Source organism: Synchiropus splendidus, chromosome 14, assembly GCF_027744825.2.
Source record: "Synchiropus splendidus isolate RoL2022-P1 chromosome 14, RoL_Sspl_1.0, whole genome shotgun sequence".
Classification (NCBI taxonomy): Eukaryota; Metazoa; Chordata; class Actinopteri; order Syngnathiformes; family Callionymidae; genus Synchiropus; species Synchiropus splendidus.
In genome coordinates, this window is record NC_071347.1 from 12,847,247 (window position 1) to 12,868,423 (window position 21,177).

At 44.1% G+C, this 21,177-nt stretch overlaps 2 protein-coding genes across 2 annotated transcripts; one reads left to right on the forward strand and one right to left on the reverse strand.

Annotated features, from left to right (window-relative positions):
• Positions 1-3,665: 3,665 nt before the first annotated feature.
• tmem86a (transmembrane protein 86A) lies at positions 3,666-16,232 on the reverse strand. The gene is made up of 3 exons (XM_053885079.1): positions 16,083-16,232; positions 10,788-11,052; positions 3,666-7,566 (listed from the first exon to the last, which is right to left on the reverse strand). Exons 1-3 carry the CDS (start codon positions 16,101-16,103, stop codon positions 7,139-7,141), a joined length of 714 nt encoding a protein of 237 aa, XP_053741054.1. The 5' UTR covers positions 16,104-16,232; the 3' UTR covers positions 3,666-7,138.
• A 1,023-nt stretch (positions 16,233-17,255) lies between these two features.
• spty2d1 (SPT2 chromatin protein domain containing 1) lies at positions 17,256-20,992 on the forward strand. The gene is made up of 6 exons (XM_053885077.1): positions 17,256-17,711; positions 18,013-18,127; positions 18,386-19,948; positions 20,444-20,603; positions 20,688-20,765; positions 20,845-20,992. Exons 1-6 carry the CDS (start codon positions 17,649-17,651, stop codon positions 20,936-20,938), a joined length of 2,073 nt encoding a protein of 690 aa, XP_053741052.1. The 5' UTR covers positions 17,256-17,648; the 3' UTR covers positions 20,939-20,992.
• Positions 20,993-21,177: the final 185 nt, after the last annotated feature.

Below are 21,177 nucleotides of genomic sequence, written 5' to 3' on the forward strand. Positions count from 1 at the left end.
GGGGCATCCGGATCAGATGCCCGAGCCACCTCAGCTGGTTCCTCTGGATGTAGAGGAGCAGCGGCTCCACCCCGAGCTCCTCCCGGATGACCGAACTCCTCACCCTATCTCTAAGGGTGCGCCCAGCCACCCTGCGGAGGAAACTCATCTCAGCCGCTTGTATCCGCGATCTCATCCTTTCGGTCACTACCCAAAGCTCGTGACCATAGCTGAGGGTGGGAACGTAGATCGATCGGTATATAGAGAGCTTCGTCTTGTGACTCAGCTCCCTCTTCACCACGACGGTTCGATGCAGCGACCGCATCACTGCTGCCGCTTCATCAACCCGTCTATCAATCTCACGCTCCCCTTTTCCCTCACTCGAGAACAAGACCCCGAGATACTTAAACTCCACCACGATATTTGCATCGAAATGTTTTCATTCATATTTGTGACTGAAATGAAATATAACATCTGTTACTGCAAAATGTTGTTTGTAGAGTTTTTTTGGGCCCATTTTTTGAAAAAATAAAATGGCTGAAAATTCACGCAGCTGAGTGACATTGTATGCATCAGTTACACTCTGGGCCTCGAAGGTTCAGGCTTGTTGTTACCTAGCGTTAACTTCTTACTTGGGTTTCTTGTGTTTTTTATTTTTTTCCGGGTATCTCAGTTACATTACAAGGGAGTGATCAGTGTTCTGATTACTTTTTCCAAATAACTGTGGCAACACTGCGGAAGACCGTGGATGTCAATCCGCTGCTGGTTCTTTCAACTGACATTTGATTGGTTAAACTACGTTGAGGGTTATCTTGTTGACCTCTGGTCCATGTTATTAACTATAGTTAATGATAACAACAGGTCATTGCTCTCAACTGAACTGAAACAGGATGTTATGGAGCTATGAACTGACCATCACAGTCTTGAGACACCTGAGTGGTGAGGCTTTAAATGCTTAAATACGTTCATGCATTTTTGCATGCAAAGTGTTGTTTCTTTTGTGTCTCCAAAACGCCGCTTCAGTCTGCATCTGTGTTCCTGGATCTTTCGGCTGTTTTCCCTCTCCACATCCGAGCATTAGTTCTCCTGTAATGATGCCCAGCATCATCGTCCTGTCTCTATCTCGCCGCAAAAGAAGCAAGAGAATAAATCCTTCCTCCGAGTGCTGAGTTGAAAGTAATCCAGCCAAATCCTTTCTCATAAACACGCTTATTCATTTCTGCTCCGTCTAACAAGGTGCCTTCTGGCCTAAGGTGCAGTCCTGCGTAAATATCTTCACACAAGCTTCTGTTGGTCTTCCGGGGGGTGTGTGCCATATCTATTTTTTTTTTTTTAAATAAAGCGCTAGGTCAGGACGACTCCTGTCTGAGGATCTCACCCTGGTACGTCTGGGTAGTTATAGCTCCTCAGATCTCCACTGACTCACCAATACATGCTGGAGGATGTGGCAGCAGAAGGTTCTTCACAGTGTCTCAGACTCTCTCACATGTGCTCAGTGTGAACCTGTGAAAAGCTCATGGTGGCAGCTCTAGTGCCACCAACCTGGGCTGTGAGCACAGGCCCTCTCACCGAGCCTGTTCCCGATGGTTTGAGCAGGAATTAACAGCCATGTTGTTGAGCCTGTTGTCCTCCCACGTCTCCTCATATCTCTGTCATGGTCTGGATACTCAGCAGGAAGACACACCCACGACACGCATGAGGGTTCACCTCCAGAGCAGCTTCTACAGCCTGCAGATACCTCATGCAAACGGACAGGGGATTGAAAAAATTTGCCAAAAAAGAAAACGATCTGTGGCCACCACCCTAGTTTATGACTTGTTTTCGCAAGCTTTCCACTGTATCTCTCCCACTTCTACACCACATGGTGCAATTGATTCACATGGCTTCTGAAGAAGACAGGATTGTGTAACCCTGTTGTGAGGAAATGAAATTCTTTTAATGAAGGTCAATTTCCTTTTATTTATTTATTTTTGAGAGCTGAAATAAGCATAAAAATCGAAGGAAAAAAATGTTAAGATTGATACAAAAATGAAAACAAAGTATAGAATTGAGATTCACTCTGTGCACAATGTCATTGTATTCTTTATGAAAAATGAATCAACTGTTTGAAATTGTTTCTATTCTGCTTGTGGCAGTTGTTTGTCTTTATTGTAGTTTCGGTGCTTAATTTCCCATCAAACTGAAAATCCTTTTTGCTTTCTAGGATGTGAAGATGAAGAAGACGAGTCACGGTCCAAGTGTTGCGTGGGTAGTGCTCTTTTGTGACCTGTAGCTGCATGAAGGATGGTGAGACATCAGCAGTAAACTGCTGCCGCATTTCCCCTGCAGAGCGAAGCAGGTCAGAGGTCAACGTGGGGCAGTGCCCGCAGACGGATGAGGGGAGGCCTCATAGATGCGTCAGCATTCTGATGATGAATGGCTGTAAAATGGTTTGGGCGATATCATCCTTTATTTTTGAAGTCGGTCGTGGCACAGAAAACAGTGTTGCGTGGCCTTTTTGCTGGTGGCAAATTCATCAAATGGACACTAGAGGTCACACTCTCACCATTCAATAGACGGTTCGCTTTGGTTTAGCTCCTTTTATTATCATTGTTCAGTCCACTTACTTTCAGTGAAGAGTGTTTTTCCTATCTGAGAATACTAATAATAATATGTGTTTGGGTCGAGCAGCACCAGGAGGTGTCTCACTCATATGCTGTCCAAGACTCCGAGAGGTCAAGCCTACGTCACCATTTCATCCTCAGCTCTCAGTGTCCGGTTGCCAGGTTCAGATGAATTCAACACCATCACCATCCCAGCTGACGTCATTGACACCTTCCCCCTCTTTATTTCCGTCAGATGTCAAGGGTTCAAAACTTGAATAGACCAATGAAGAAATCCAAAAGCCTCATTCGATGAAAGGAAATCGACTTTTAAAAGCGATTCTTTTCGCTTGCATTCAACAGTTCCAGCTCTCAGCCTCTTTTAATCTCGCTTTTTTTAACCATTTATCTGTTGCTAGGTTGCAGGAAGCTTTCTTTCCTCATGCTACTTCTGCCAGTGCAGGACACCTCGCAAACCCCTCCTTAATCACAGTGTGGTTTTCTGATGCAACCAAATTATAACATTGTTTTTATTCTGTTTTGAAAGTCAGAGAATGTCTGAGCTCAAACCAATGATTCTGTTCTCAGTAGCTGACAGATGGCTTTGACTGAGCAACTGGACTTCACGCACATCCCATCAATATAGAGAAGACTACGCTTAATTTCTCAACAAAAAAAACACCACTTTGAGCATTTATTTGACTGATAAACTTCTGTTTTTTTTTATAACATTGTATGCTTGCTTACCAGCCCTTTAGTCAGAAGGACTATGATGCTGAGTTGACTCACATTAATGCAGATTATGAATCAATAATTGATGTGTTTGGTATGCTCTGTGGGGACCAGTCCCCTTCTTAAGGTTTTAAGAGGAAGAAAATGAATGAATGACTTGGGTCTTTGCTCACACGACTGAGCACAGAAGTCACCGGAACATGGCTCTGTTGTCCTCCATTTGTTTCAGCCCCGATGACTGAGGTTAAGCAGCCTCTGTCGAAACATGAAACAACTAGTGTTATAAACACCAGCTGACCTTTCGATTGCGCTAACTTCTCCACGGCACTGAGAAACACAAAGCAAACAATGAGGCGAGCGAGACCGGCCTGGTGAAGTTGCATTGCGTTTGCATTTATTTCTCTACTAGATATTCACATTCATAGCAGTTTCACTACAGCAAAGACACTAGTCCAAGTCTAAAAATCATGAGATCACTAAGTGAAAGTTTCAGGACCATCAGCATATCGTAACACAAATCAGTTGGAGTCAAATTTAGCTTAAAATACGACGACAAACTGTGACACAAGTTGAGAGTTAACTCCATGCATTACTGTCTTGTTTTCAAAAATACATCTGAGGAAAATAAAATGAGAATAATACTTAAAAGGCAGAACATGACAGTCCCTATTTGGGAGTGCAGGAAAGTGCAGCAAATAGTCGAGTCATGGTATCACAGTAGGAATAATAAAGTGATTCATGCCATTGTCTTGAGTCATACTGACGTTGTCAGTCACAGCAAAGACACCAGCTGAATATATTTTTTGAATAAGGGAGAAACAAGTGCAATCTGAGCGATGGTTTACAGGGGAAGTGGGGATTTTTTGAATGTTGTTGTTTGATGTTGAATCTTACAGCTGCAATGAATCCGATCTTCATTGTATTGCCTTCTATTTGTTAAAAACTGACTTCGGATCTGTGAATAAAAACTAATTTTTGACGCTCGGATTTGCTCAATTTCTAGTTCACCCAGTGTTTCCACATTGAAGTTCCAATAAAGTTGTATTTTACAAATTTAAACAGAATTGTCTAAGGGTGCTTTTGACATAATTAAACAAAATTTAACACTCTAAAAAGTTCTATCAGACATTTACATGTTTTTAAAAAAAAAAAAAAAAAATATTTTTTTAATAACAGATGAACAAATGTGTGGGCAAACAGCTGTAAAAATAAAGGCCAAATTAAAAATAAAGAAATTCAACAACGACAATCATCACGGTGCTTCACTGGTACCCACAATATTTCTCAAACTTGATCAAAATAATGTTTGCTCTTAGCTTCCTATCTTCCCAGAAAGAGTCGCAGCCAAGAAAAGGTTGAGCGTAAAACATGCTAAAACGTCAGCAGCTATAGTTAAGGTTGAGTTTGTGCAGGTGTAGGTCTGGCAACCCCGGGGGCCTCCTGCTCTCTCCCAGGTCCCCTTTGTCAGCCAACACAAAGCTCAGGACAACAGAACTGTTGACAGGCTACAGTAAAGTGATGCGCCTGCTGCGCCGGGAGGAGGGGAAGATGGCAGCTAACAGGGCTGGATGGAAAGACCAGTCTTCTTCTGTGTGTCATATTTCACCTCTTCATCTTACACAGTATCGCCAGACCGAAGCGTGCGCTGTGAAAACCTTTCCTCACGGCCAGAGCTGATCCACGAGCTGCTCTTGCACTCCACAACTACATTCTTCCGATTTAAAGTCTTATCTTATTTGGCCGATAAGATTTGACCAACCACCATGGGGTTAGTGAAGTAAAACAGGAATTCATGTTGAATACTGGCGTGTGATTATTTTAATCTTCTGCCTTTGTGTTTTAATATGTGGCTGATGAAAGAAGATTTACAACAGATCATGAAGAGTTTGGAAAGTGAATTGAAAGAAAAAATAGACAAGAAAGCTAATGCTAACTAGGAATGCAAGTCAGAGAAAGTAGGGGTCGGGAGAGAAGAAACAGCCTCACACATACTTCTCAAATCTCCGAGCATAAATCCATCTAAGCACCAACATCACAAAGCAGCTGACTCCTGCTTGAATCCGCTTCGCTTTGATGCGATACAACTCTGCATCTGTACGACTGCAGGAGCCCAAGCATAAAGCTTAATGAATTATCGACCAAACCATTGTTCAGCCTGCGGCTGAAAACTCATAAAATGATGCAGCAGTTTTACTGGACAATTCGGAAACAAGTCGCCCTCAGGTCACGTGGCGCAAAAAAAAAGCTGACTAAGAAAAGAGGAAGTGTTTTCACAGGTCAAACTTCTCCTCTTGTTGTCAGTCTTTTAAAAAACAGCTATGTGTTTACACCATGTTCCGCCTGCAGATATTATCATGGTGTCTTAGCACTTGTTTGAGCATTTTCCGCTGTGTACATGAGAGAGAGAAGAAGAAGGCTGAGAGGGCGCTGACGCTGCTAAAGCTAGCAGCGATCTGTTTGAACTTGAGTCTCGCAGGCTGTGAGCCCCTTGCCCAGATAAGTGTGTCAAGTATTTATGTTGTGTCACGCAACACTTGTGTCACCTGGTGCGAGGAAAGAGCTGAGCTAAAGGGCAACTTTTTCTATTGACTTGTCACCTACTGTATTAGTGACTGAAAGAACAATGCGGGCACTGGCTTTCTCCACAGAAGACTGTCGTCTGGGAGAGGCTCAGATTAGATCTCTACTGATCCCAGTCGAGGAGGCAAAACATCAAGTCTATGAGCGAGGTTTTTGGACCAACTGGGAGGAAGCCATGGTGCGACCCCATGCTGAGATCATTCCCCTCGAGGCTGATGTTTGGGCCTCTCTGATGAGGCGAAAAGAGTGAAACCACCTCCTCAGAAAAAACATCACAATAACTCTTTAGGTGGGTGGAATCTATCTTTGAGGTATTTGAGTATGAGCACTACATTACTGCAGGATTAACGGTAACAATCGGAGCAGCAGAATATATACCTGCCTCACCATGAAATATTCAACACAAAAGGATTAGAGGGCGAAGAGATGAAAGTTAAGTGAAAGTTCAACGGATGAAACACCATCAGCCTGGGATTAGCCGAGGTAGATTACAGAGGATTAAAGTCGATGGAGTGTCCTGTGAGAGGGAATTATTCTGCATAATAAGATAACTGATCTCTCACATGACGAGCTTTTTTCACGTGTCAAAACCATCTATTGTGAAGCGTTCACACGCTAGAAAAACACCATAACACTGTGTCTCTCACACCCTCGGAACGTCTCTTCTGAACTGGACCAGCAGGAGTTGAAGGTGTTTTCAGGGCTAATGTTGCGGAGCAGCTGGGGGGTGGCAGAACACTGATAATACCGCAGAGATCAGCGCTTTGTTATGATAGTATTCGTGTGTCGGAGACATGTCGCAACGATTGCAGATCAAGGCTGGGTGAAAGTGGTTGTCCTTGAAACGAATAGGACCTGAATCTGACATAACCCCTGTATTCCAGGGCTATCAGAGGCCTCAGTCAAAATCCCTTTTATCAAGGTTTCCAGGCAATATCTATACATATATATATATCTATATACCACAGACGGCTGGTTGAAGTTATGCTCGTGTGTCAGTGTGGAGTCAGTCTGTGATAATGGCATCAGCAAAAACATGCATTCCCCTGTCTAGTGAAGGCAGGCTGGGTCTCCATGGTAACCAGGGAGGTGTTCTCGGACCAGGTAGGACTGTTGTTGGACCACTTGAAGATACTTCATATCTTCACACGAGGAAGACAGATGAGACTACCACACTTATAAATACAAGATCCGTGTGAAGGCAGTGGTAGACCAGTTGCTATGGTAACAATTGAGATGAGGGTCACATGGGAACCACCTTGAGCTCATGCTTTTTTCCGGGCCACCTCTGCATACTGACACTCGACCGCTGACAGCGCTATGAGCATTTGGGCGGCGTAGTAGGTCGCCATGATGATGGCGCGAGAATGGGGCACGGGGAAGCAGAACTTGTTGACGGCGATGGTGAGATCCGACACCATGAAGAGCACGGCGCCGAGGCAGGAGCAAAGCTTGGTCCAGGTCCACAGGTCGTTGGCCAGCTGCAGCCCGGCCATCGCTCTCCACGCCATGAAGCCGATGAGGGCGATGTAGACGGCCACCAGGTAGGTGAAGGGGCCGGAGAGATAGGGGTAGAGCAGGGAGTAACTCACGGCGGAGACGGCGGCGATCGCCAGCCCCGCATGAGCGTTGATGGGCTTCATTCCGAAGGCTGAAGAGTAGAGGATGTGAGTGATGGCGAACATCAGGAGGCCTGCGGAGCACATCAGATCACATCACATAAGCAACTATCAGGACGTTCAATTTAAAATGATATTAAATGTTGCTGGGGGAGCAACGATAACAAATAAAAAGTCACAAATAAAGAAATTAAAATATGATTTTTATCTGGATTGTTTTGAAGGTGCTGCCACCTGCTGTGCAATCTAGCGATCAATGATATTTCAAATGATAAAAATGGTTTCTAAACATATCGCTAAATAAATACTGCAATTTGTGGACTATTAGCCGCTACTTTTTATCTGGTCTGCAGCTGATACAACAATAGATTTTTACAGTCGAAAGAGCGTCATGCTGCCAAAACATAGAGCCTCGTCACATCAAACCGATGAAATCCCAGGTGTTTTATTGACCTTAAAGTGCTCAAAACGTCCACAGCTCCGCCCACAGAGTCCATCTCCTGGAGGACGGGAGACGAGAAGCAGCAGCTGAGACTGGCTGTGGTGTTGGCCAAGTGGGCAACAGCGCATTTTGAGCGCTTTAATGTAAATAAAAGACGCGAGGGGTTCATGATTCAAGTTCGGAGCGTTGCCCAGTTTATTTTGATGCTGGACCTTGTTTTTCAAACTAGTATAGAAGTAGTTCTCACGCATTTTTAAGGCGGGTGCACCACTAACTCTCTACGGCGCAGACAGCACCACTAATATTCCACTGTGCTCTATAGTCTGGAATTTACAGAGAGGATAAAAAGAAAAAATGGTGGAAATGAGTGGCTGACAGAGCGACTGCGCTCTCACCAGCATTTTGTAATGAACAGTGTTGATATCGTGACTTAGTGTACAATGAAATCAGTAAAATGTTCATGTGACTGAGGGAATAAAATGTGTTGCTGTTGTACTTTCACATCCTATAGCGCTGCTAAGCTAACGTCACTGGTGGTCTCGTGGTTAAGACTCAGAATTTGACTTCATTGTACACATTACTTTTTTAGAACAGCGTTATGAACGATTGAATCTGTTTGAATCAACAAGTGCCTGGATTAACATCAGCAAGCCTTGTGTAACCAAAAGGTGTTAATCTTTTAGATAAGGCGTTTATGACAGCCGGAATGCTCTCGCCAGTCATTGCCATATAGGAACCAAATTAGAAATCCAAGCCCAATACCATGACTCTTGAAGGATCAGAGCTCCCTGGGATATTAGAAGCTAATTCAATAAGCCAGTGGAGCTGGCATTTGCCCCTGTGGCCTCAGAGTTATCGATGTAATAAGACTCCCGAGGCTCGTTTGGCGAGACAAAGATGAATCCCGTCTGTAATTAAGCTGCAGAAATACAAAGTCAAGCTACAGATTTTTTCAGAACCTTTGTCAGAATCTCTCTGCCAGGTCCTCGGAAGCAACATCACACCAGTCAACCCAAACTAGGAGATCCATTGAGTTTTGATGGAGCCTCGACGGATAGTAGTTCAGTCTTATCCTATACAAGTAACATCCGACTTAGGACCTGCTCGACTTACGTCCACCCGTACTTACGACCACGGCCAGCAGATGCTTATTTTATTTTTATTCAATGTCTGGCACTGCAGCACGTAGCAGCCCGGCATCGCATACGACAGTTACGGCAGCACAGTATCCCAGCATCTCACTCTAACACAGTGATCTACCACCACAGTAGTAGCTATAACCCTCGCCTCGGCTATTTAGAATGGCATTCCACTTCCAATTCGACATACTACCAGTTGGTCGGAACCGATCCCGGTCGTAAATCGGATGTTACTGTATGTGGCCCCTGAATATGGTAGCAACACATTCTCCCTTCTAAGGCACCACGTACTGACAAATGTCATGCTGGGGTGACCATGGAAAGCTGTTACCTTCTTTGTGATTAGGGCTGCGTATTGGCACCTTGCGATACGATATGTATCCCGATAGAGAAGTTGCCGATACGATAGCAATACTGTTAATCCAGCCATATTTTGTAATGACAACCATCACTTTGGGGGGGGAAATCAGATAATGCATACAATATCATGTGCATGAAAACAAGGTCTAGTCCAGAGAGACAGAGACAGAACAACAGCGGAATGACTCGCTCCGTTAATAGTGTTACACACGTCACAAATGCAGCAGCATATCCAAGTAGCTATGGATTAAATATCAATATAAACAACTTAAAATATCAGGACAATATCACACAATCAAGTTTTGCAATACTTCAGCAAAAATATGGATACGATATTGCGGAATTGTGATATGTATCGATATTTTCTTACACCCTTACTGACGTACCTTGTGGGATCACATGCGGATGCAAAGGTTGACTTGATGACCGTCACTATGTGAAGCCTTACAATTGAGAATGTGTTCACCGTGAGCAAGGTGGGGGGAGTGAAGGGGGGCTACCACAGCTATCTGGGGTGATGGTGAGGGACTCCCCTGGACAGGTGGAGACATCCAAACTCCCTCTACAGACGTCCTTCAACAAGGGAGGCTCTATTTTGAACCCATCACTGGGTGCAGGGTGTTAGTGGCTTTACCAGAGCGCACAACAACACATGCCTGCACCCAACACAACACTAAGGCAAACAATTTAATATATTATTTTTGCTTCCTGCTATTTACTTCCTGTTGTCTTTTACTTAACTTCAGAGGGCATATTGACACAGCAGAACAAAGGTCCGTGGCTGAAGGTAGCTCCCACGGCCTTGTACTTCAGGTGAAAGATAAAGGCAAAACAATGGTGCGACTTTTACTCACTGGAGCTAGAGTTTTCCACCTGTGGCCATGAGTCGAGGTTTCCCAACCACAAACACAAACCTGCCTGTCCCTCATCTATTGTGCTTTGTGTTGCCACAGCGTGGCCTTGAAATAGGATATTTTGCATTGCTGATTTCAGGGGCTGCATTCAGATCTTATCGTGGGATTTTCTGACAAGTCCTGCCATCTGCCAGATTCCTGAAGTAGAGCTGAAGATGGAGGAGGTTTGATGACGTCTTATATAGGTCACGTTGTTTCCTCTTTTTTTCACTTTCTTAGGAACATCTAGCAAGGAGGTCAAATACCAGAGAGAGGGATTACGTTAGGAATCTTTCTAGGGTCCGTTCGGCTTGAGAAAAAGCTGTGGGGCACCCTGATTAAGAACTCGGTGCTTGTGTATCGACAAGACAATTTGACCGGTAGATGTCAGTAGAGTAAAAGTCCATGACTTGTCTTTATGAGTTTTGGACCCCAAACACTGGAATGGACTAAGTTCTTACCGTGGACGAAGTATCCCTGCTCCTGCCAGATGAGAAAGGCATCTCCCAGCGCCGAGAAGATGAGACCCGCCAAGATCTTGCGGGCCCCAGAGTCTGCTCCGAGAAAGCTGAAGCCATGCGATAACAGGAACACCCACAGGCAGAAGATGGGCAGACACTTGATCAGGGCGCTGAACCAGGACGGACTGGAGGTGGGCAGCCACAGGACAAAGTAAACACAGGTGGCCTTGAAGAACGGCACCAGCTTAGGGCCTTCGCTCTTGACCTGAAACACAAGAATAGATCCAAAGTAAATTGCGAGTCGTGGCTTCTGCCTGTGCATCCTAGCAAACGCCATTGGCCATGGCAACAATAGAAATTACAATACAAATCTCTGCTTCTTTCAAATAGTATCTGCAGCTATGTTTAAGTAGGTCATGATTTTGAAGTTGAAGTGAATCTGGAAGTGATCTAGTTTTAGATGCACTTTATGTTGCGTCACCAGGACTTGGGCAAACTTTACCTCTGGTCATTTGACCTGCTTTACAATAGAGGCGAGGAAAAGATTCCCAGGCCTTAAAATAGCCTTCAACATAAAATACTTCCCCTTATTTGGGTGAATAACGTGTGCTGTGTGAGGAAACGCCAGCTTGTGTGGTCTCCTCCATCAGTACCTCAGACACGCACGTGATCGCAGCCCAAGTGAAACTCAGCAGAAAACACAGACAGCAGGGGGAAATGAAAATGACACCATGTGACCCCTTTTTGAAACCTCTTATCTTGCTGATTCTTTTCATTTCACTGCTCATCAGCCTTGCGGCTAGTTATTTGTCGGGGTTGCCCAACGTTTTCAGCCTCTGACTGCCACTCAAGTCATATCTCTCGCTGTCCAAATATTCACGGTCCAAGTGGGTCACCAAAAAGCCAGAAAGCTGCTTCAGGGAATCAGCATGGGAGAAGAAAAGAGAGCTTGTGTTTTCTGGGAAACGCGGTGAGAGAGTTCACTGAAGGAGAAATGAGGAGGGGGAGGTAAAGGGGCTGCAGTTGAGAAGATGAGAGCTGTATGTTGATGTGCTTAAGAGAAACATAAAGTGTACAAGTGATGTGATGTCCAGTAGAAGACAAGAGCGGATGATCCACCAGGAGGGGATGCGAGTGAGGGAGGTTGGTGGGTTCAGATGAACAAAGAAAAAGTGAATGTAAGACAGTGGCGAGGTGAGGAACAATGAGCGAACCCGTGGGAGGGAAGGCCTCCGCCTGAGCCACGCAACAAAGGAAAACAAAGATCCAGTGACCCCACACCTACACTGGACATCTGGCTTCACCGTTACAGCAGGGTAGCAAACAAAAGCAACACGTGACACAACCTCACGTTCAGGTTTGCTGTCCTCCAAAACACCACCCTGAGAAGAAGTTCTTGCTAACAAGTTCATTTGGCTGCTCTCATTCAGGATGAACTTCATTTAACTTTGTAATGAAGAATAAATGACTGGCCGTCTCCATTATGCGCTTAATGAAACTGCGCTCGCCTGTTCCCGCGTGTCTTTTTAACTCAATAAAAGCAGACCAATGCAGTCAGGCTGGTCAGTATCAAGACTGTATTAATTAGGGTGGAAACAGGACGAGAGTTCCAGCAGGAAAGCAACATGGGAACAGCCAAGGTTGAGGTCAGCAGCGCTTTCACAGATAAGACCTGGCTTCAATGTGGTGTGGCGCACAGGCTGTTTTGCTTACTCAGATTTACATTCAACTGGGTCGGTTTGCCAAATGTTTTTTTTAGGTTCTGTGTGTTCCCTCTCTGCTGCGCAATACTACATACTTTAAAGTCAGGTGGCCCCAGGACCAAATGCAGCCCATTGCCTGCAAACTCCGAAATATGTCACACCAAGTTTGAATTTCAAATTTGTACTTTGCATTTTTTATTAGTCGATATTTAAATGTGGAGTTGTTGAACACGTTTAAGCACCATTTTTAGAAACTCAATTGTAATGGATTTTCTTTTTTTTTTATATCTCTATCATGTGCCAAACTTAATTCAATGATAAAATGTACCATATTTATCATTTATATGATGAACGTCTTTAGCAATGCTGAGGTTTGGTTGAATATGTTGGGTGATACAATTTTAAGTGCCTATATACATTTTGAATATAGTTTCTCACTCTGATCTTGGCTGCTCTTGAGTTGCAAAGATTCTCAGCCAAACCGCATTTGAGCATACGTCCACAGTGCTTGGTAAGCATGACTGAAATTCATGACGTGTTTTGGAGCGGCTTAAATTACGATGTTATTGACTCTCTATATGGCTGCACATCCTGTTCGGCCGCAGCCACTATTGTTCCTCCACTCAAGTGCATCCTGAACTATTCAGGGCAACACTGCACCGTCCCATTTGTGAGCGAGACAGCTCATATAATCCACCAAGACGGACAGTAGCGACAAGCACGGCAGTTATTAATAGCTATTATGGTGTTATAAGGTAAGCTGAAGGATCAAACATTTGGTCGGCTCTTTAGGAACCAACTAGTGTGTCGGGGCACCTTGGGGACATTTTTATTGAGCTGGATTCATCTTTCTTTCAAGCATAAAACAACAACTTCAGGCTTGAAAAACATTGACAAAGAAGTCTGACTGTTGTTGCAGATGAGTTCACAAGCTTGTTAGTACGGTGGTATGAGGAGTCTCAGGTGTCTGTTGGCATTATCCGCGTAGAGGAAAATCACCTTGAGAGGAGCCAAAACCGGCAGACAGAGGAAAGATCGGAAAGGTGTCAAGTGTCTGTGGTTTGGAACGGATCAATCTGTAGAGTTGCCTCAGACACAGATAAAGATCTGTCTGGTGAAGGATGTAATGAACCAACCACAGCTCTCTGGCAGGACAACAAACATGAGGCAAAGTTTGGGATGCGTTGGTAAGAAGATGCAACTGGGCTGAGGAGGACATGCAGAACTGTGTAGTGCACTTGAGCCATCCAAACAGTCCAAGATAATTTCCACGGCCCGCTATTTTCAGGCTGTAGCTCAAAATATTTCCATAAACACACCAGCAAAAATTTCCCATCACAAGTTGGCACCGTAAGTCGGGCAGCTCCCTAGTCATCCCTATCCTCTTCACGTCCTCCTAACTTCATCCATGACCTTCGCTGGTTGTCATCCTCCTCTCCTTTTAACTACTATCTGTATTCTTTAACCAGTTCTGTCTCTCTTCTACATGTTTCTGCCCTCTCCAGCTAAAATCATCTACGCTTCAACACATGCTGTCTGAGCTCCTCAAAATGTGTCAATCTCTTGTCCTGTTTTTCCACTCATTCACGCTGAAAACAAAACCCAGTGTAAGCCTCACTTTTTCTCAGGAAAGGACATGTTCTCTACTCAAAATGAACATTCCTTAGGTAACACAAGAGTTGAGTCTGTTCCACACTCAGGCAAATGAGTACAACTATCTAGTCTGTGCCCAAAGTACCATGGTTCACAGAGCCCTGTGCGCTCCGAAGATAGCAGTTCAGACAACACTATTACCTCTAGACATGTGAGGGAATTTACGCTCAGTTCCACTGAATGATAAACACAACAACCTTGAGAAGCAGCGGCCTCAACATTTATGGCTGCTGTCCTGTCAGGGAGAAGCTTGGTTGAGGTATGAGCAGCAATAAGAGAAATACAGATGAGCACAGTGTCCAAAATTTTTTTGTACAACCAGTTCAAATCACCACTTCTAGCTCCATGGTGTGAGCCTGAATGTTCATTCTCATACTCTTGCGAAGCTTGAAATGGCTCACTGCCCAAGAACACGGTATCAATATACATACTGTAGTAACATTAAATTACAAACTATTTACAACAACCTATTCACAAGGAGATTAACCGTCTACTTGGTAGTTCTGCGCCACCTCCACTGTGCGTATGTGAAATCTGATCCATGAGACATATGAAGGATGTGTAGCCTCCTCCTGTGGACAATTTGGCAGATGGGGAGTGTAACATAAGTATCACTCTGAGGGACACAGCTGTGAGTCATATGACGTTGTTTTTAGGACCATCACGCTTCAGGTAAATACGAGAAGGATTAAATGTCTACAGCGTGTCCTGTTTGATTTACACAGATATGTTTGCAGATAAAATGTGTGTTTAAATCAGATACTGCGGCTGAATGTGTGTGAAACCCCTTTGGCCCTTGTCTCATAAAACCCAGCGACAATTGCGGTATCATAAATTCCCAGTCAAATCCCATTAATTTCACACTCATCCACACAAGAGAGAATGAGCTTCAGATTAGTGCGCTCCGAGATGTGAATATCAGGTTTTATGAGGCTGAATTAGTGAAGAATTTGTGTCTGAATAACATCCCAGCTGTCTTGGAGCCTCTTTCTGTTCAGGCCTGGCACAATTGGACAACACCTCAAATCCATCCCTGGCGGTGTGAAGGAGTTACCGGTTACAATATGACATTACATTAATATCTCAATTTCTGATGCAGTCTTTTACGTCGCAGGGGCAGCAGCTGGAGCAGAAAGGGCTCGGCCTCACTCGACCCTGAAACATGACCTCAGGAAAGTTGCCCAACTACCTTAAAATATATATTCATACCGATAAGAGAATCAGACATCCACTCTCTTAGTAAAGGACAGGAGTATGAGGCAGCTGCATACCTTCACTGAACAGGAGCAGTGGGGTGTATTTTAGTGTCACATACATTGGGTGGTTGCCTAGTTACAAGACTTATTAGTTTAGTATTTGTATTGCAGCAATAAAATCACACTCCACAGAGGCGGTGCTTCATGTGGATCTCCTTCAGGACAGATGCACAGAAACAGCAGCCAAGAGAGATTCTTGTTTTGCAGAATTATCAGATTCGGAGGAGGTTGTTGTCATGATGAGTGCCAGCCAACACTGCGCACGCGCAAGAAGAGAAATAAAAAAGACCTAAAAAAAAGGACGTCGTGCGACAACGTTCTTCAATGAGAGCGAGTAGGCGATTTAGGAATTGAGGAGAAACATCTTCCATCATGTGGAATAACGATAGTCGGGGAAGCGTTGTCATTGTCGAGATAAATATTCAGGGGGTAAAAGTTCCCACACATTGCGGAGCTCAGAGGTTTAGACACTGTCCGGACATGTTAAAGAACAATAAATCGTGAAGTCGACTGTGATGAATTTCCTTACGGCGTCACATTCATATTGAAATAAAATACACACCGACAACAGCCACCGAACGAGTGAAGGATGTAATCACAGATCATCCTGTGATCTTTGAGCTAAACTAGCGACTAATGTGGCGCCACGATCTGGCATTGAATCCAAGCAAGTTGACACTTACCACAGTCACAGGAGAAACCATGTCTCCCTCGTCGGTGTGGGAGCCGTTAGGAACGTGTTTAGTACGTTAGAGGACTTTATCCGTCCAGTTTATGTTCTGCTGAGAGAGATGCCGATTGTTTTTGTCTCCTGTCTGTTGGGCGGGATCAAGAGCTGTGGAAGGACGTCGACCAATAGGACTGCGCCGTAACGTGTGTGTTGACCAATACAATACCAGAATTGTTTGAAAAGGCGGGGCTATCTGTGAGCTGGGAGGTTCATAACTCGTGTTTACGTCCAGGAGCAGATGGCCTTTATTTACATTTCAGAGAAACGACGATTGATGCTGTCTAACATAGAAATTAAATTCTCGGATATAAACGTATTAACCACACTGAGTTTATTCGTTAACCTATTGGTGAATAACACATCCCCCCCCCCTTTTTAAAAAAAAATCGTAATCTAGTATCTTAGTTTGTTCTGATTTGGTGTAGTTTAAAAAAATGAATATACCTCAATGAGTTTTGAAATATATTACTCTAAATTCTATTTTAATTAAATTATTGTTTGTGCTTGTATTATAATAAACAGAGGCGAGATCGTGCTTTCAGGTTAACTGAAAGGAAACAGTGACATCGAGTGGAGCGGTTTTGTATAGACATGCAGATTTTTATTACATTGAAAGACGTACTGAGTATGAATATAGGCACGCAAATTGTGTCTAAAGTGTGTATTTTCTTTTGAAATAAGCAGTTTTTACATGTTATACTTCAAATCTAACGACAGTTGTATGATAAATAAAAAAATATGACTAGAAAGACTGGAAACATATAATTGTACAGTACATTTTCCAGATTGCCCTCCTCGTTTGCTTTTGATTGAAGTCATACTTTTGTTGTTTGAAAACAATACCTTGAGAATAATCGTCTTGCCTAAAATTCCGTATTAAGTACAAGACGATGCTGAATTTACTCAAATTATTCTTAGTAGAACCTAACGTAATCCGATTTTTTTTTCAAAAACTGAGGCAAATTTTACCTCCTTATGACACCGTAAATACACTATATAAAATTTTTTACCCATAATATAAAGGCCAGATGTCAGATATACATTCCGGATAATATGTATTTAATGCTTCTGCGCAGCAAAATACGACTACTTCCGGCCAAAGCGGAAGTACGCTGCAGTGAATCATCTCACTTCCTGTTAACAATCTTTGTGCTCTGTGAATTTGTCGGCGTTACTCACATATGGTTTCATCAATATTCCTGACGTTATTATGGCTAAATTTCGTTGCCACTCTATCTCAATAGCAATGACTGTGTTTCGAGCCAACATTTGAGTAGGAAGGAGTATTTTCACCGCCTGTTGAGGTGGTTCGACGAAAGGTTAGCTTCCAGGCTAACGAGTGCTAGCCTAAACAATCGTAACCAAACAGCTGATTTCACTGCGAGACGTCAGTCAGAGATGTGTTAGGTTTCCGTAAACCAGTCGAATGAATTCGACCCGTTAAAACGACGAATCGTCCACAACGTGGCATTTTTGCTCAGGGGCGACCCGAAGCCATCTGTTCTTAACTTCTGCCAACATGATGGACTTCGACAATGTTTTGAATCTTGCCTCCCAAAACCAAGGCGGTGGCAGTACTAAGGTAGGTCTTGAACTCGTATTGCTTTAAAGTGTGTTCCTGAAATGAATGTTTAGTCGTCGAAAATGTGCCCGCTCATCTGCCTGCGTGGACGGGATCCTGTGGCTAACTAACATGGTGGCTAACCGTTATCTGAGACTTTGTTTCGCCTGCTACGTGATAGATGACAACGATGTGAGGATATAGAAGAGCGTTCAGTGATTTGTCATCTTTTGTATCTGGTCAGATCCACTCCATGTCTAGTGAAAATGGAGTATGGGAAGGTTTTAAATTGCTGACTGGTTTTGTTTTCTTGTTTCAACAGAAAAGATACAGTTTACAAGTTGCTCCACCGAAAAAGGATCCTCGGGCCAAAGTTGTCAATCCCAATGCAGTTCAAGCGCTGTTAAAGAAGCGACAGTTGGAGACCAGACAAAAAGGTTGGTTCTGAATTGTATTTTAAGTGTTCTGTGTTATGTAAAACTCATGGGTGAATTATATTATTTATTGGTTGTTATAGCTTACACTTATAACATGGAATAAAAACCAGTTCCTCCACTGTCTCCCTTTCTATCAGGGACAAAGATAAATTTGTATTGGTGTGTCATTTTCTGCATGCCGTGTTTTACTAGTTGAGACTTGGAGAATGTTTTAAATCCTAAATTGTGAAATGTTCTCTAAAATTCTGAATTTTTCAGAAATGGAGATAAAGAAACAGAAAGAGGAGCTCCTTGCTAAAAGAGTGGAGCTGAAGTCGGACCGTAAAGCCCGAGCTATGGCGTCTAGAACGAAAGACAATTTCCATGGTTACAACGGCGTCCCTTTCGTCGAACCACCCAAGAAGAGAAGGTCAAAACAAGACATGGAGGAAGATGAGCACTCCATGGCCAACGGTCGATTCAGAAACTACGCAGTGGAAGCCGAGGACGATGAGGACAACTATGAGTATGAGCCGTCGGATTCCGAGCCAGAGCCTGAACCGGTCCAGAGACCAGGAAAGCCCTCTGCTAAGAAACCAAATGGCACCCAAAAATCTGCAGCCCCTAGCATGAACTTTGCAGACTTGCTCAAGTTGGCAGAGAAGAAACAGTTTGAGCCTGTTGATTTGAAACGAAAGGTTGTAAAACAAGAAGAAAGACTTCGTACAGCTGATGAGATAAGAGAACATGAAATGGAGCAAAAAGCCAGGAGGAGAGACAAAGACCCGAGGACAGAAAGGGACAAAGACAGTAGGCCAAGTTCGGCGTCAGCTCGGAAAGGCAATGCAGAGAAGGAGCATAATAATGTAAAACCACAAAAAGGCTCATCGGAAAGACCCGGGCAAATTTCTGGATCAGGAAAGAAATCCAGTTCAGCTCCCTCAAACGATAAAACCCACGTGTCTTCTAAGCCCCTGAGCAGGGACAGAGAGGGACTCAAGGCGCGTCAGGGTGACAAAGAAAGACCCAAAACAAGTATGTCAAGTTCATCTGGTGGCATGACCAAACTCCCATTAAAAACATCTCTATCTCAGGTTTCTGCTAAACAGTCCCCTGTCAGGACTTCATCTGGTCACAAATCAAGTGAGGTTAAAAAAAATGGCTTACCGTCACCGAAAGGGAGAGCAGCAAATGCCACTGGGTCCAGACCGTCGTCAGGACAAAGACCTGAAGTCGGTAGCTCAAAGCAGCAAAGACCCAGTCAGGCCAGCTCAGTACGACAAGTACCTGCTGCACCAACAGGAAAGGGGCAGCTAGTGAGATCTGGAGGCAGCACCTCAGGTCTGAAGCCTTCATCTGCTGGGCCGTTAAAAGCAGGAAGCTCTCAACAAGCGAGACCCCGGGACCCAGCCAAATCGTCCCTGGCTAGGCCTGGTGGGAGCAGCTCCCAGGCCGCTGCGCATGGACCCCCGGGTCGGGCCAATTCAGCAGGGGGGTCACTTGCAGGAAGGCCTCCAGGAGTAGCTGGCTCCGGACCAGGAAGACCAATGGGTGCTGCAGGGTCTGGACCTGGAAGGCCGTCAGGTAGACAGACATCAGGTCCTGGGAGGCCAACAGGAAGTCAGGGAAATGGAATGGGTCGACCCACAGGTAGTGTAGGACCCGGGAGACCAATGGGGAGCTCAGCTGCAGGACTTGGAAGATCCAAGTGCACAGTTATGTCTGAGACCATTTCTTCCAAAAATGTGGGTGGACCCAGACCAGGAGGCCCTCTTCGACCTGGAATGCAGCAGAGGCCAGGAATGGGTCCCAGACCCCCCGGACCAATGAACAGACCACCAGGTAATTTTCATTCATATCATCACCACCATCAGGAGGCTGTAAATTGACCATCAGCAAAACAGCCTTCAACCAAATACAGAGGATGAATTCTATTACCACGACTGGCTCCTCCAGCTTCTTCTGAATTCTCTCTTTCAGCTGACCAGTGTTTGAGCTCTGAGTGAGGAGCAGCTCCAAATTTAACTGGGGAAATACATGCTGTTTAAATTTTTTTTTTTTTTTGCGAAGCAAGTTTGAAACCATTAAAATAATTGTTTAGGGTCATCTATTTTTGGCCAGTCCATGTTCATGAAACACAGATCGCTGAAAGATGTTTTGAACAAGAGTAAAACGTGGCTTTAGCAACATCAACTGTACAATCAGTTCAGAAGGGTTAAAGGTTTGTTTGCTGGATCGATTCTCACTGCCTTGTCAGGGTCAGAGAGCTTGTCTTGTGGTTTGTGAAATACATCTGATCATCTCCTCTTCTGTACCCGTTTTCCTAATCCAACTTAGGCACCATGTTGCCACCAATCACTTCTGCGTACAAGAGGAAGTACGAGGATGATGAAGACGAGTACGACCCGGAGATGGACGATTTTATCGACGACGTGGAAGACGAACAGGAAGAAGTGTCCAAACATATCAGAGAAATCTTTGGCTATGACCGAAACAGGTAACTTGGCAAATCATTTTGAACACGATTCCTTTAATCTCTTTCCCTAATATTGATCGCGAAATATTCTCTCCTCCTTCTCAGATACAAAAATGAGAGCGACTACGCTCTCAAGTTCATGGAGAGCAGTTGGAAAGATATGCAGAGAGAAGAAGCAAGAAGGTACAAATATTAGAAATGAAAACTCTAAATCTCACCTGGTTGGGCTTTTTTAAATGTCATTCTATTTGTTTATCATCAGCTTGAAACTGGCTGTGCAAGAGGACCTGGAGGAGGAGAGAAAAGAAGAGGAAGAAATGAAAAGAAAGAATGCCAAGAGGAAAAGAAGGAACTGAGACAGTTTTAACTGCTTTGCTGGCTTTCGTGCATTTCCGGGAAACGTCACACAATTCAGGAGAAGAAAGGGTGTGGATTTTAGTTGACTGTTTTGAGATGCTCCTTTTTATTTATTCCCCCCACTGAATGCAGGGCGTTGGCTGACAAAGGTCCTGTGTTTCTGAAAGCAGTTGGGCTGTGAGGTGATTTTTAAAACCCGACAGTGCAATTTTCCCTCATGATTCTTGTGTTTTTCAAT

Bases quoted from the DNA above. Each gene is read 5' to 3' on its own strand.
- tmem86a (XM_053885079.1), bottom strand. From the start codon at position 16,103: ATGGTTTCTCCTGTGACTGTG. The intron at 11,053-16,082 runs GTAAGTGTCAAC...CTTGTGTTTCAG, and splicing joins TGGTTTCTCCTGTGACTGTG to GTCAAGAGCGAAGGCCCTAA. The intron at 7,567-10,787 runs GTAAGAACTTAG...TGTGCTCCGCAG, and splicing joins GCAGGGATACTTCGTCCACG to GCCTCCTGATGTTCGCCATC.
- spty2d1 (XM_053885077.1), top strand. From the start codon at position 17,649: ATGATGGACTTCGACAATGTTTTGAATCTTGCCTCCCAAAACCAAGGC. The intron at 17,712-18,012 runs GTAGGTCTTGAA...TTGTTTCAACAG, and splicing joins AAGGCGGTGGCAGTACTAAG to AAAAGATACAGTTTACAAGT. The intron at 18,128-18,385 runs GTTGGTTCTGAA...TGAATTTTTCAG, and splicing joins GTTGGAGACCAGACAAAAAG to AAATGGAGATAAAGAAACAG.